General features: G+C 43.6%; 1 protein-coding gene across 3 annotated transcripts in view; it reads left to right on the top strand.

Annotated features, from left to right (window-relative positions):
• Positions 1-15,728, top strand: part of ankrd44 (ankyrin repeat domain 44) — a 34,436-nt gene extending 18,708 nt beyond the window's left edge. The window contains exons 12-28 of one of the 3 annotated variants that reach the window (XM_086144813.1): positions 1,720-1,783; positions 2,212-2,280; positions 3,026-3,166; positions 5,108-5,173; positions 5,879-5,990; positions 6,303-6,374; positions 7,294-7,495; positions 7,706-7,793; positions 7,885-8,002; positions 8,288-8,510; positions 8,618-8,705; positions 8,889-8,972; positions 9,078-9,223; positions 9,368-9,450; positions 10,834-10,916; positions 11,022-11,113; positions 12,516-15,728. In XM_086144813.1, the coding sequence (XP_086000939.1) occupies positions 1,720-1,783; positions 2,212-2,280; positions 3,026-3,166; positions 5,108-5,173; positions 5,879-5,990; positions 6,303-6,374; positions 7,294-7,495; positions 7,706-7,793; positions 7,885-8,002; positions 8,288-8,510; positions 8,618-8,705; positions 8,889-8,972; positions 9,078-9,223; positions 9,368-9,450; positions 10,834-10,916; positions 11,022-11,113; positions 12,516-12,547 (1,763 nt within the window). In that variant the 3' untranslated portion in view covers positions 12,548-15,728. Of the gene's footprint in view, positions 1-1,674; positions 1,784-2,211; positions 2,281-3,025; positions 3,167-5,107; positions 5,174-5,878; positions 5,991-6,302; positions 6,375-7,293; positions 7,496-7,705; positions 7,794-7,884; positions 8,003-8,287; positions 8,511-8,617; positions 8,706-8,888; positions 8,973-9,077; positions 9,224-9,367; positions 9,451-10,833; positions 10,917-11,021; positions 11,114-12,418 lie in introns of all 3 variants that reach the window. The other 2 variants (XM_086144812.1, XM_086144810.1) reach the window with 2 other exon arrangements.
• The last annotated feature ends 242 nt before the right edge of the window (positions 15,729-15,970 follow it).

The raw sequence follows: 15,970 nt of genomic DNA, 5'->3' as shown, positions 1-15,970 counted from the left end.
GAGAAACTGCTCCTGAACAACACTGAAAACCACTGCTAATGATTTCCACCTTTAGGGAGTATAAGCAGAACAAATGTCCTCATTGGAGGACATCCTGACTTTCTGCTCCACCCTTATTTTGTTTGGATTTTTACTTAAGTGTGCCTTTGATTATATGTAAACATGCAGAAACCATCCTTCTATTCCTGTCCTCCTGAAACAGATGCTCCACAGACATCCAAAGTCCCACTGTTTGGTCCCAGAGGAACCTGTAAAACGCTTGGATGAAAAAAATTAGCATTTTGTTTATTTTGTGATAAGGATATTAATCAATTTAAAAAAACAAAGAGTTGGTCGTCAGGAACTTTTGATGGGCTCGTGGCTCGCGATGGAAAGACAGATATGTTCTCTTTCTAGCCCAAGTGGTTGATAAAATATTTCCAGTTGGCCTGGAGTCGAGTCCAAGGAGTCCAGAGACTAAATGGGCCAGAGAACAAATCAGGACTGCACAAATTCAACAGTTCCTTCTAAAATATTTTCTGTAATGCCGCTGAACTCTTGATAATAGTTAGGCTTGCTTCTGATAAAGATAGCCCCTGTCAGTGTTGGTGTGTTAGTGTGTAAAATCACCTGACAAGAAACACCTTTTTGAGGCAAAAAAAAACACTCAAGTGTTTGCCAAGTATTTATCGTCTTCAGGGACCGGCTATTTAATGTTTCCTGTCTCTTGCTGATATTTAAACATAGCTTGGCTCTCTTCAAGATCTCATTCTTCTCCCCTCGGAAGACTCTGAATGGAGCTAGAAAGTCAGTGGTTTGTGGCCACCATGAGTGGCCCTGTGATTGAGAGATGAGATGTCGGGCTTAACCTGGACGAATCGCACAATGTCTGTCTCCAGGCACCTGTGCAGGGTAATTGGTACAGGCAGTGAATGAATAAAGAATAAGATATCAAAATCAAAAAAAAAAAAAAAAAAAAAATTCATTCATGACCCATTGATCCCCATAGTATAAGAAGGTCATCCAATGTCTTCCAAAACAGTCCAGTGTTGGAACTTCCTGCAAAATTATTTGTGACCAATATTTAAACATGTAAAAAGAAAAACCTTGAAAACTCATAATATGTATCTTGTTTTAGTAAGGCATAGGACATAGGTGGCAATTATGGGGTTCATTTATTTTCTCCCCTATCATGTTTGAAAACCGCTATCGACTCACTTCAGTTGTTTTGGAGGAAGCTGCAGCACTGAAACCCCCTGGGTGTACTCCAAATAAAAAATCAGCCAGTGATTGCATTTTTTGTTGTCATGTGATCTCTCCATTTGCATGGCCTTCAGGTGGGGCTAGGTGACTTTAAGTTGCTTTAGTTTTCCGAGAGATTCTGAAATTGCTAGAGAAAAATTTGGACACTGGCCTTATTGCATGTCAGCTGTCAGCAGGTGTGTGTGTGTGTGTGTGTGTGTGTGTGTGTGTGTGTGTGTGTGTGTGTGTGTGTGTGTGTGTGTGTGTGTGTGTGTGTGTGTGTGTAACATGGAGTTGACGGAGTGTTTTCCCCGCATCTGCATGGCCAAATCATCTAGCTTCCTTCCCCCTGCTGCACTAACACCTGTCTTTATCTCCCCATCTCCCCCCTCTTCCTGTCTGTCTGTGCTGCTGCGGTCTGTTGTCCGGCCTTCCCTGCCGTCACCTGGTCAGCTCGGAGGTTTAGCATAGTGTGTAACGACTCGGTCCTGTCTGCAGGCTTCCAGATCGACACACCAGACAGTTTGGGAAGGACGTGTCTACATGCTGCTGCCGCCGGAGGGTGAGTGCGACAGTGATAACACACACCCCTTTAAAGAAGGCTGAAAGACAAAGACAAATTTAAAATATAACAGTGATGACACTGTTTGAGTTTCCTCATTTTAAAAACGTGAGAAAACATTGTGATTTCAAGCTGAGGTCGTCTTAGCATAGTTTAAGTGCACTTGAGTCAAGATTCATGATTTTTATTTTCATACACTGTAAGAATATGGTGATTCAGACAATGAAATGAAATTCTTACTTTGTACACTCACTTCACACCAGACTAATAGCAACAGAGGCCTGACAGTCCCACTTGACAATGCTACAACATACAACAAAATGGGAGACAGCTTACAGAGACATACAAAAAATAGTAATTGATAAATACATTTTAAAAAAGGCAACATTTTGAGACTTCTCAGTAAGGTGTTTCTTTTTTATTTGCAGTAATGTTGAGTGTGTCAAGTTGCTCCTGAGCAGTGGCGGAGAGCATAATCGGAGGGACAACTGTGGCAGGTAGGAGAACTGACTTCCCCCCTTTTTAAATAGTACTAATCCCCCGCAGAATTGAACAACATACTTGAAGCAAAATAACCAGCACTCTGTGACAATTTGCATTGTTTCAAATTGCAGACAATGAAAAATTCTCAAATTCCCTGATTCAGACAGGAAATATCTTGTAAGTCACATACCAGGAACAGTTCAGGTCATCTGATTGAAAGGCGGTGCTCTGTATGCACAGCTCAACTAAATGAAGGAAACAGCGCAAAGCTGTACAGAGACATAAATGCATTATTTTGTTAAAAAAAACTCATAAGCAGCAAAGATGTGTTTGGCAAAATGTGTGCCTTCCAAAAGTGTCCTTTGGTTCTTTTGTAGTCGTTGACTAAACACAGATTTATGGAGAAAGTAGGAATTTTGCATTATCGAGACTGACTCAGACGCTAAAATCTCCTGCTGGGCAAATAAACCTTGGGATTTATATTTGACACGGTGAGGACTTTGGATTTTCGCTTCCAGCAAGGCATGAAGCAATGAAAGTTTAAACGGTCAAAGGCAACAGGCCCAATTGGGCAGAAAATCCAACGTCTGACTCGAGATGGATTTCAAAATAAAAACAACAATCTGGATCTGTCCTTTTGAACCTGCTTCACAGTGGTCACATATGAGTGAATTGATCAGAGCCCCCTTTTTCCCCCGCACAAACCTAAATCATTACTGAGGTGGCGCAAGATCTCACCACCTTGCCTCTTGTCCTCAGGACCCCCCTCCACTATGCAGCTGCCAGCCGCCACTACCAGTGTCTGGAGACTATGGTGGCTTGCGGCACTGCGATCAATGCCACTGACCAGTGGGGGCGCTCTGCTCTTCACTACGCTGCAGCCTCTGACTTGGATAGGAGGTGAGAAACCGCCATTGTCCTGATCTCTAAGTTGTGGCATGGTGACATTTTCTCCCTTTTATTACCGTTGTCTTCCTTGTCGTCTGATCAATAAATCAATAATTGCTTTTGGTGTAGTGATTAAATATCATAACCGGGCAATGACAGTGGTCAGTGCTTCCGCCTCACGCCAAGTAGGTTCAGAAGGTTTTACGGGTTCTCTGTGTTCCTTCCACAGTCCAAAAATATGTATTGGGTTTATTGGAGACTCTAAGTTGCCCAGATGTGTGAATGAGTGAATGGTTACATGTCCAAATATTACCTGAGAGGGCGTTATGTTTTATCCATAATCTTTTTTTTTTTTATTTCTCTGTATGTCCTTTGTATGAAAGGTTGAATGGTTTTATGTCCCTTTATACAGTAGAACCTTCGCTTACAAACCTCCCTACAGTGTCTGATCACTATGAGGGTGGTCATAGTGGTGTTAAGAAGTTAAGAATTACAGGTGATCTGAAAAAGGGAATAATACCTAATTGTGAGAGTGGTGTTGGTGTTACAGACCTCACCAAGCACTACGACATGGCTAAGTCAACCATCTGTACAATCCTAAAGAAAAGGAAACGCTAAAGACGGGTGTTGTGGCGAAAGAGGTGACTACATAAGCGAAGCAAAGGTCTCAAGTTTTAGAAGAAGCAGAAAAGTTATTTTTAATTTGGATTAATGAAGGACAGCTTGATGGAGAATAGCGTTAGTGTTAGTGAGGGTCTCATATGTTGATTTAGTGAAGGAATCACTTATGACAAATTCTGGCAAGAAGAGGAAAAACATCAGACACACCATAATAGTTAAAGTTATTTTTAATTCCTTTCTGTAGTTTTGCCACAAATAAACCCATAAAAGTTCCATAAGAGTGCAGTATGTTTTTTTGGGCTGGAGAACATCAGGATTTACATTGATTTCAATGGGAAACAATTTGGTTTGGGAACAGAGTCAAAGAACAACTTCAATTCATAAGCTTATGTTCTCCTGTATATACGTTTGAATAAAAGGATGAATTGTTGTATGTCTCTGTATGTTCTGTGAATGAGAGGAACACCTACCTTTCTGATTTAGCAATCATTTTCACACCCAAACTTCATGTTGTTTAATCTGTTGTTATATTTGTGCCTGTGCTGTGAGCCTCAAAACGAGGCATTTGCTTTCAGTGCAGATTGTTTTCACCAAAAACCTCATCTGGTTACAAACTGTCAACAGCTCATCATTCCAAAATGTTGTTAAGCTAAACCCAGAAAAAAACTGAACTCATCGTTTTCTATTCTGCCATAGCTAGTTGTTCAGCAGCAACACATCTGAACTGCCTCTTCCCAAATATTACTCAGAACCGGGGTTGGGGTTTCTTCTCAGACGACTACCACGGCCTGAACAAACACATGAACGCAGTTGTCCAGGCCTATTTTCTGAATGTCTCAGGGGACTTTCCCCCGGAAAAGCTCAATAACGTCCGACAGAAGCACTGAGATGGTGATAAATGCATGTGTTTCCTGTGGCTTGGACTGCGGTAACTCAATGGTCAGAGTTTACATAAGCGGCAGCAGCCGGGCTCCTCCATGGAACCGAAGAAATAGTACTGCACTTCTGCAGCCTTTCCTTTCCCTGGCTCCCCGGGCCTTTTTAAGTATTTTAATAAAAATTCTTTTGGAGATTAATGGACTCACTTCCAAATATGTTTAACATTTTTGACACTGTACAGTATTTTCCCAGTCACAGTCTGAGGTCTTAATGCTCCCTTACATGTATATGCAGCTTAATAATATTTGTTATACAGGGGTAACATTAGCAGTACATGGCCTCTTAGACGCAGGAATTACACAGTGTCCAAATAAGTAGCTACCAGCAGAGAAGGCTTTTTTGTGTACATGTTTTTATGTTCATCTGTTTTTCTGCCCCCACCCCCACCCTAAGGCGCCGTGTTGCTCTGGAGCCAGAGAATGAAGGAGTCCAAGCAGAGCGAGAGAAAGAGGCAGCACTGTGGGTACATGAAGAGACTAAGAAGCATGTGCCGTGCATACACACACACACACTTACACACACAGAAATAATTTTCAGCAGCCAGTCTGAGTAAGATAAAATGTTAATGACATTTGTCTATTAAAGAGTGTCTGCACAGGTAATACACCTCACTCATTTGAAACAGATGAACACACCCTTCCCCAGTAAAACGCAACGAAACAGACATCACTGCATACATACTGCACATAGAAGTCTTGTCAATGTAACATCATTGAGGAGTCAACCTTTTATTTCTTCCATTTAGAAAAAAAAAAATCTATTTAAAATCATCATAATCATGAATGGTAATGATTTTAATTTATGACATGATATAATGATAATTATATAATTTATTAGACATGCCTTCTCCGTGGACTTTGTATGTTTTCCCCGTGTCTGTGTGGGTTTCCTTCGGTTCCAAAATCCTGCAGTGGGTTAATTGGAAAAGTTGGGAAAATTGACCAGACATGAGAATGAATGGTTATCTGTCTGTTTATATGACCCTGCAATTGACTGGTGGGATAAGCAGCAGACAATGGATGGATGGATTAATTATTATTATTAATCTTTTTTTTTTATTGAGGTATCAGCTTATGTGTAAATTCTGCCACCGGAGTGTGTGCTCCGGTGGCTCAGGTGTGTTCCACCAGCCGGCCCAATGCCTGTTGCCCTCTTGTTTTCCAGATGTTTAGAGTTCCTGCTTCGGAGCGGAGCGATCGCCTCTCTTAAAGACAAACAGGGCTACAGTCCTGTCCATTATGCCGCGGCCTACGGACACAGGCAGTGTCTGGAGCTGGTGAGTTCACCCACTTGTGATCACATGTAAACACACACACACACTAACACACACACACACACACACACACACACACCACATGCTGAGATCCTCAGGCCACATGGAAGAAATTTGTTATAAGTTTGGATTGCAACTCCAGGCATTTTCTCCATCTGTTGCTTGATCACATTTCCCTGGCGCGTCACGCAACAACATTCCAGGTTTTCTCCCTGGTTTGCACTGACACTGGCCTTAATTGTATGGCCGAAAATGTCATGGTGAAATCAGGAAAGAGTTTCATATAAGGTAAAAGCTTGTCATTTTGACCCACAGCTGCTGGACAAAGACGACAGTCACCAAGATGACCCAGAAGCCCACAACGCCAGGAGCCCCCTGCACCTTGCTGTGAGACACACAAACATACTAATGTCTTCCATTGTATGAAAACGTGTCCAAAACCTGATCAAGGAAAGGAGTTAAAAGTGTTTCAACTTTCAATACTTGATAAATGGCCGGGCATTTTTAGATATGACACCCAGCCTCTCTTTATTCTGTACAAGACACAATTTCAGGTGTTTTGTTGTCATTTACCTCATAATTCCAACTCAATTTAAGATTTTAACTGCTGCAAGAGTCAGATTACTCAGTTATTCAGGAAATATGTCAAGCTGGTTTGGAGATGAAGATAAATGAATAGTTGATCACCTTGAGTGTCTATTATTTGACAAATTTAAACTGTATCATATGGGATGTTTTACAGACAAGGTGATTATGCTGATGTGTAATAGTCCCCTAAAATTCGGTCCAACTGTCATTTATTCAATTTATTCAGTCATAATTTATTCTAAACGCTATAAAGATATGATGTACCGGTATATCAATTTGTAAAAAAACATCCAAAGATTGGAATGGTGTTTGAGATCAGATGCATTTCCTGAAGCCGCTGTCCTCTATACTAGTAAAGTCTGAAATATGCTAAACTACACAAGCAAAATTCTTGGGCTGGTTCCTCCTCTCCATCCCATGCCACTTCACCTGGTGACTCATTCTCGGTCTCCTGCTGTGACTGCTTAAAATCTTACTCAACTGGTGTGACTTGATGAATTTGATATTTGTGAATGCTAATTGGGCTTCACGGACAATGTCTTTATATAGTCAAATATAAACTCTCATTGCACATTTCACTAGAACGATGTGGTTTTTTTTTGCTTATTCTGGGACATTTTCTATCACTCAGTTTCTATATGTTTATGTAAAAACAGAGCAATAGATAACTCTTGAGGGTGTGTGGTATTGTATGAACTGACTGAGTGCGTGTCTGCAGGCTTATCACGGCCACGCTCAGGCACTCGAGGTCCTGCTGCAGGGGCAGAGGGAGGTGGACCAGGGTGACGAGGCGGGCAGGACCCCACTGGCTCTGGCTGCCCTGCGGGGTCACACTGACTGTGTTCATACCCTTCTCAGCCAGGGGGCGTCACCACGCACCACAGACAAACACTACAGGCGTACCCCTGTGCACCTGGCAGGTAGGCATCATTCTCTTTTACACAATTTGATATCACGTGTTTCTGTATGGATCAATACCGATCAATCTCTTTGAAAGCATGATGATATACATGGAGGTTGCATTAAATGTTTCTTCCAGTAATTAATATTTGGCGATTCTCCCGATTGCCAATATGTTTACTTCTTAATCCTCATGTAACTGATTCCTAATACTTCTCCCTCCCCCTCAGTGATGAATGGTCACACAACCTGTTTGCGCCTCCTGCTGGATGAGTCGGACAGTGCAGATTTAATCGACATGGCCGACTCTCAGGGGCAGTGAGTAACACCCGTTGTTTGTTCCAGGCGCACAAATGTTCGTCATACCCAAATCCGTACACTCATCCCTTGCCGCTTTGTCCGTACGCAGGACCCCTCTGATGCTGGCTGTGGCGGGGGGTCACGTGGACGCTGTGTCACTGCTGCTGGAGAGGGAAGCCAACGTCAACGTGACCGATGGCCGCGGCCTGACAGCACTGCATCTTGGGGTGAGCCATGCTTTTTATTAGACATTCACATAGTTCTTTATCATCACTGATTTACAGAAATGTCTGCATGTAAATGGGATTGTTATCAATTGGTACATACTGATGACTACTAATATGTATTACAGTATTCATAGACTTAGTCTTCCTGTGTTGTTTATCATTGCATGGTAGTCAAACCATTTCCGCTCAGAATGTTACTACTGCCTTTTGTGAATCGTGCTGTCCATGAAGCAGCATCCCCAAGAAAGAGCTTCCTGGTTGTGAACACATCACTGGTGTCTGCAGCTACTCTGTGGTCAGGAGGAGTGTATTCAGTGTCTGCTGGAGCAGGAGGCTTCCGTCCTGCTCGGGGACTCGCGGGGTCGCACTGCCATCCACCTGGCTGCCGCGCGAGGCCACACCTCTTGGCTGGGCGAGCTCCTGAGCATCGCCTGCGCCGATCCGCCCTCCCTGCCCCCCCTCCGAGACCACAACGGGTACACGCCCCTGCACTGGGCCTGCTACTACGGTTAGTTTGGTATCCATAGAGCAGCTCTTACTTATTCACCTCCGCCTGCTCGGTGCAGTATATACTGAAACACACATACACACTGAACCCAACCTTTGCTCCTGTAGGTCATGAAGGGTGTGTAGAAGTTCTGCTGGAGCAAAAAGGTTGCCGCTGTATCGATGGAAACCCCTTCACCCCCCTGCACTGCGCAGTGTAAGTCCCCATCAATGACTCTGTCCATAAATATTAATTTGGAATTATCTGCGGGTGCATTCACGGTGACATTTACTGCTGGAGGGTGGAGGTGTTTTCTCTTTTCCCCACAGGAGTCACAAGTGCAAATTTCTAAAAGTGTCTTGTAGGTTCCAACCTGTAGTAACCTCTTCGCACCAACAGGGTGAATGACCATGAGCCATGTGCGTCGCTGCTGCTGGAGGCGATGGGGTCGGATATCGCCAGCTGCAGGGATGCCAAGGACCGGTAAGACCAGTGTGTGTGTGTGTGTGTGTGTGTGTGTGTGTGTGTGTGTGTGTGGGCGTGAATGATTGGCTTTGTTCTATTCTCCTCGCTTGCTTCGCCTCGTAGGACCCCCCTCCATGCTGCAGCCTTTTCGGGTCACGTGGACTGCATCCAGCTGCTGCTCTCCCATAATGCACCTGTGGACGCCGTGGACCAATCGGGGCACACAGCACTGATGATGGCAGCCGAGAAGGGAAGGGTCTTGGCACTTGGTACGAGGCTTACTGACTTGTTTATTTCAGCATTTCTATGAGAAAGGAGTACCAAAGAGTATTTACAGAACTTCTTAAAGAAATAAAATGGTGATTCAAAGGAAAATGAGGATAAATTCTGCAATGTTGGTGTTTTGTCCTTAGAGGTGCTTCTTACCATCCCTGGTGACAACCTCAGCATGACCGACAAAGATGGTAACACCGCCCTGCACCTAGCGTGCAAGAATGTAAGTGTCCCCAAGAGGGCGCCACAACATCAAGAGATGTTATGTGACATACACACGTGCACATACACATGCTCATCTGGCTGTTTTATGAAGCCTGGTTTTGTGGTGGATGTTAGTAACTCAGCGGGAGAAAATGGTCATTTGATATCCTCCGAGGGGTGATTAGTCAGAACTCAGACCGCATCCCAGTTGGAAGTTTTAAGAAAAAACAAAACAAAACACAGGTTTATGACATACACGCACCAATACACTCCAGGACCAGAAATGCTAATGTTTGTTAGATCTATTATTAGATCCCGGAGCCGTACGCAGTTCCTCTCCCCAGAAAGTTACAGTGATACAGAAAGATTCTTTATGAATATCATGTTTCGTCCCTCTTCCCTGAGACCGAAAAGTGCCACTAAGACTAAAACTCATTTTGTTTAATATTATTATTACGGGTTAAACTGCACAAAAAAAACTATACCCTTTGAACAAGCTTGGCCATCATGGCAGCCCTTGAGGATGGCACTGTGTTTTCAAAGAATTTTCAATTTGTCGCCGTTGTTGATGTGCCTACTGCACAAATGACTATTGAGAAAAACAGCTCTAAATAGCTGAAGTTAAATACTTGTCTGATTGGACATGTTTCTCTGTCCATGTGATTATTCTTATCTCTGCCCTCCACACATAAAGCATTAGGACCTTAAAGAATCAATGTGATGAATATGTAGGATTTGTCCGACAGGAATTTAGCTGTCCAAAATGTTATAACCACTTAATTACCCGCCTCTTAATTCTTTTTAAAACCCAGAGGTCATGTGAACAATATCTTGCTTTGCCGTAAAACTAAAGCTGGTGATTGAGTCCCCATGTCACATATTTTTACTCTGATTTTAGTCACTTTGAATGGGGGGCAGCTTTGGACCACCACTCTTCCCAAGAGTGTGCACTGTGCAAATGCAGTGGGGAACCACACTGCATTTTACTGGGGCAGGAAACCTAGGACAGATCCCAGCTCATGTGGGCAGCCTTCTGCCTGGACCGATCACATGTAAATAGCTCATATGCTACAAGAATTGTGGGAATATTCTTAGAAGAAATAAAAATAGTGGGTGCCAGGCAAGACCTCTGCAGGAGGTCAAGCCACACCCCTGAGAGCCAGGGAAATGAAAGAGTGAAGAGAAAAAAGAAGATATGAGGTTACTTTTGTGCACTGATGAAGGGACATGAGTGTAGGCGGGATAAGAATGGGAGGAATCACAGAGGTGCATCTTGGGATATCCCTCAGAAGAGTAAGCCTGAGTAGGGACTAGCCTAGTCCTAACGATAAGTGTTGCCAGAAAGCTTTCTTAGTTTTCATCCATCTGCTCAAGATCATGTCACATTGTGTTCAACCGACAGGGAAAGGAAGAGTGCGTGTTGCTGATCCTGGAAAAGCTACAAGACTCTGCGCATGTCAACATCACGAATGCAGCGCTGCAAACGTGAGTATGCTACAAAAGATACATACATTAAAGGCAGAAATGGTATGAATATAATCCGATCCTGGTAGTATGCTAGAGAATTTTACAGCCGCCTGTGTCTGCCAGGCCTCTCCACCTGGCGGCTCGGAGCGGGCTGAAGCAGGCGGTGCAGGAGCTTCTGTCCCGAGGAGCCAACATCCAGACGGTGGATGAGAACGGTATGGACCCACACCCAGGCTTTCTTCCAAGGCTTTGCTCGCTATGTTTCGGTGCGCAGGAATGCACGGCACTCCGGCATGAACCGCCATCTACGGATCAGGGTTTCCACTAGACACAGGGATTAATTCTCCGAGTGACACTAAAATGAGGTGACAGGTCACAGCGTGACCTGCCTATGTGTTATTGGCGTGGACAGCACGCATATAAGAGTGGATCGAACCAATTTGATTCACAGAAATCCCTTAAAAGGGTCTAATGATAACTAAACTTCAAGTTTTCGCTCCCCAAAAGTGGAAACCCCGGTCGCCTCTGTGTTTATGAGCCGTTGGCCTTTGCCCGCTGTGTCAGTTCCACTTTTAATGCACTTGCCTTCATCGTAATATATGAAATACAGTGACAGCATTGTTACAAATGGATAGGATCAGGAGAACAGGGGAACAACACATGTTAGATGTTTAGGAGAGAAGATTAGAGAAACCAGACTGAAATGGTTGGGCCATGTACAGAAGAGGGATGGTCGATATATTGGTAGACAGATGCTAGAATTGGAGGTCTAGAGGAAGACTAAAGAGAAGATTTATGGATCTATTGGGAGAGGATATGAAGGGAGCTGGTGAGAGAGGAGAGGATACAGAGAATTGGGATAGATGGATAAGGTTGATTCGCTGTGGCGACCCTTGAAGGGAAAAGCTGAAAGGAGAAGGAGAAGTTATAAATGAAACTGTTAAATTAGCAGCTTCGTAACGGCTGAGTAAACACCAGAGTTGCTGTATTAAGTAAATCCGATGTACATGGTTATGTCGTGAAGGCAAAGAGTGTATTTAAACTGCAACAAGCCTGCACTGCCCCCCAACCATGTGTTTGCATACAGCGTCAGCTGGCTGGTCACTAACGGAATGCTGCTCCACCCCTCCTTTGTCCCCTGCTCCTGTTTCTGCTTTGCCATCCCTTGCCTCCCTCTCCCTCTCCCTCTCCCTCTCCCTCTCCCTCTCCCTCTCCCTCTCCCTCTCCCTCTCCCTCTCCCTCTCTCCCTCTCCCTCTCCCTCTCCCTCTCCCTCTCTCTCTCCCTCTCCCTCTCCCTCTCCCTCTCTCTCTCTCTCTCTCTCTCTCTCTCCCTCTCCCTCTCCCTCTCCCTCTCTCTCACTCTCACTCTCACTCTCACTCTCACTCTCACTCTCACTCTCACTCTCTCTCTCTCCCTCTCTCTCTCTGTCTCTCTGTCTCTCTGTCTCTCTGTCTCTCTGTCTGTCTCTCTCTCTCTGTCTCTGTCTCTCTCTCTCTCTCTCTCTCTCTCTCTCTCTCAGGTCTGACTCCTGCTCTGGCTTGCGCTCCCAGCAGGGAGGTGGCTGACTGTCTGGCTCTCATTCTGGCTACCATGATGCCTTTCTGCTCCCCTTTCAGTTCCGGGGCCCCCTCCCCAGGTTCCTTGCTGAGGCAGCTGCCCCACAAGGTGGGTAAAGGCCCGTCCGCCGGCCCTCGGGGGCCACGCAGCCCCAGGAACCCCTCCGGACCCTCCAGTGAGGGGACCACAGAAAATGACTCGGAGGACTCAGAGACCTTCTGACCCCAGCGCCCAACCTCCACCCTTCTGCCTCCATCATGCACCCGAGTGCTCTGTGACAGGCAGGAGGGTGGAGACGTGACTGCGAGCCAGAGAGGATGTGGGTCTCCACCACTCTGCCTCTTTACATGAGACATGTACAGAATCACTCCCAAGCCAGAGACCCGCAGCGCTTTCCCCTCAAGGCCTTCCAACCCCCAAAAAGACAATTGTAGGAGCTGTAGGCGTTGAAGAAGCTGAAGACGCCAGACACCAGCTGAAGGAGAAAATCAGCTCCGGGAATTGCGGCTTTGAGTCGGCATGCCTGTGTTTAATCATGGCCTTTTTTGTTTTGTTTTGTTTCCAACTCACGGGTGCTTAACTCCAAACTGACTTTGGTACGTTGTCTCTGCATGGCAATGCAGCTCGGGCCCAAAGACCTATCTGTCTTAAAGAAAAGAAGAAGAAAAAAAAAAAAGAACAAGCCATTTTTAAGTATTTGTATAAAAACAAAGTAGACAATTAAGAAAGTTAAAATGAAATCTTCATTTTTTTTTCTAAATTAATCATTTTAATTGTTGCTTGTTGTACCAAATATAAGAAGACCCAGTCTCCTAGACATTAATATTGAGAAGATCAATTTTGGAAGCTCATCCAGCTGAGACTAGACGGTAGACAAAAGTGAAGACTTATGGGATTTAATTTAAATATTTGGGAGGTTGACAAGCTTTTGGGACAGGGACTACTTGTTTGTCACAGCTCAGTCAGTAAATGTAGTCCTAACACTGATTACTATGGTTACGAACAAGTATTGAAGCCACGCGTGTGGGGACGTTTCAGTTATTAGCTCTCGCTAAAGCGCAACAGTAGAGTTGATCCAAATGTTTCTGTCACAAAGGTACAAAATCAAAGCACCTGATGGATTTCAGATCACCCTAGAGATTTTCTCTGAATCTACATTTAGCAAAACACACATACACAAGTGTGTCTGTGAATTTATTTAAATGAATGCAACAGGGTGGGTACTGAAGTAGAAAATCAGCCGGTACAAGAAGTTTGCGGTTACCTTTTCACACCTGAAGCACATATCTGAATTTTGCAATCACAGGAGGTTTTTAAAATAGTTGCCTGGAATATGATGGCATAAGACGATGGTGCTAGCCGGGTGTGCTCATATGTGACTGAAAGCTGAGTTCATTTATTTGCATCTGACAGCTTTCAGTATCATTGTAGGCTACGCATTAACTGAAGGGACAGGTAGCATAATGGCTGGGTTTGATTGACAGGTGCTAGTAGTTCACAGAAATACTGCCATGTATGCCTCCGCCGGGGCAGCTGCATGGGAGGTTGAAAAATTTGAATAAAATTTGTCAATTGTGTCACGCTGATGTTACTATTGTTGACTCTGGGTGTATATGATGTTTAGAAACCATGATGGTCCCATAAAGCTGCGTGTGAAGGCCAGGCAGCCGAAAAGAAGACCCGATCAGATGCTGTAAAAGAAGTTAGGTGCAGTGTGGAGTGTGACCTTCGCTTCAAATATACAAAGAGCCTAAGGAGGCCGGCCTTGAATGGGCTCCTGCACAGTTCTAACCTTCCAGCCATGCACGCGCTTGGGGCAGAGCAGGGTAGCTGATTGTGTCTTATTTAAAAAATGTTTCCTACACTTGGGCAGCTCCGGAGAGTTTGTCATGCAATATTAACTAAAATCCTGTCATGTTTTTTTTTTAAGACTTTTAGTAGTATTTCTGATCTTTTTACAAGATGGTACAAATACTGCCAGCACTTCAATGTAAAGTAACACAGGGTCTTGACCACTTCATGCCCACCTCTGTCTACCTAACCAGCTATGTGCCATTTTCTAAAGAGTGTAGTGCCTTGATGTCTGTTTAGATTTTTTTTAAATTCTTTTGTAATTGTTGGAGATTAAGATATTCTAAATTTCATGATCAGGTCACCTCAAAAGAAAAAAGAAAGAAAAAAGATAAAGAAAATCTTTTTCTCTCAAGCCTAATGAGCTGTCCAGGATGAGTTCAGGTTTAGACATTCCTGCTTCATCTGGGGCCCCCAGCACTATAAATGGCAAAGGCTGCTTTGGGGGTTATTTAATACTTTTAGCTATCATGCAAAAAATTTGGAGAAAGGTCACCATGACACACAATATAAAACCCATCTTCTTTCAAAAGGAATCCTAAACCAAAAACAGTTGAATCTCTCAATATAGGCTCATCATGGTAAGTTTTCTTTGTATGCCTCTGAGCATCAAGAGAGTAAAACCAACATCTCAAAAGCTCAATGATTGAAACGGCTCAAAACACAGACAAGCCTGTGAGTCGCATTAAGGGGCCGCATGTATTCAAAGGTGTCCTTTATTCATTGACACTCCGTTCCTCACCTTTAAGGCTGGTGATTATTTTATTTATAATTTTGGCCAATGGACTCCGACAACAAACTGCTCTCACTGATTTGGTCAGTGTGGTCGCTGTCTTTCTTTTCTTTTAATATTGTTGCAAATTGCTAAATTTTCAGCAGATTAATATACCAATTGGGTCCTAATAAACTGCTGTGTCCATTTTCATCCCAATGCAAGATATTGTTGATTCTGATCTTTTTCTTGGGTTTGTTGCCAGTTTGGAAAATACTAAAAAAAAACTTTTTTTTTGTTGGTTGTGTGTGTGTGAGCATGAGAGTGTATTCTCCAGTACTGACATGTAACGGAACTGCTTTTGTATATAACAACTTTAATGGCTTTGTACGTGAAGAGCGAATCTTGCTGCAAGAATCAAAAGACAAAACAAGGAAAAATTTGGAATTGCAATGGACTGAAATGTGCGTACTAATGAATTTATTTTGGAATGAGAGCAATTTGCTGCAGGAAGTTTAGAATGGACATACCCCATCTCTGAAAAGCACACACTGTTGGCAAGAAGACCTTCACCAGTCCTGACAATCGTGTCTGATGACTTTCATACCAGTTCCTGATGCAGTACCACATGTTGAGGGCTGCTTGTCAGCTACACCTTGTTTTATATAAATTGTACAAATTTAAAAAAAACAAAACTCTTTGCAGTTACCATTTGGCTGTTGTGTCTTTCTTTTCATCCTCTTATCAATAGTGTCTTAAAAAAATTGATCTTCCAATTGATGCTGATCATACTGCTGGTTTAGCTGGAGACTTAGTACTCCAGTTATTCTCGACTACTATAACTTCCCATGGCTGGTTTTACATTATTTGGTATTTATTTTAACATTTCAACTTGCTGTTGAAAAAAATCCAAGAAGTTTATCTGCCATGTCTGGCCTTTTATGACAATAA

Source organism: Fistularia commersonii, chromosome 4 (assembly GCF_037954325.1).
Source record: "Fistularia commersonii isolate RoL2024-O1a breed Wild chromosome 4, RoL_Fcom_v1.0, whole genome shotgun sequence".
In the NCBI taxonomy this organism is placed as follows: domain Eukaryota; kingdom Metazoa; phylum Chordata; class Actinopteri; order Syngnathiformes; family Fistulariidae; genus Fistularia; species Fistularia commersonii.
Note: the sequence above shows the minus strand (reverse complement) of the source record. Positions and strands in the feature narration are given on the sequence as shown.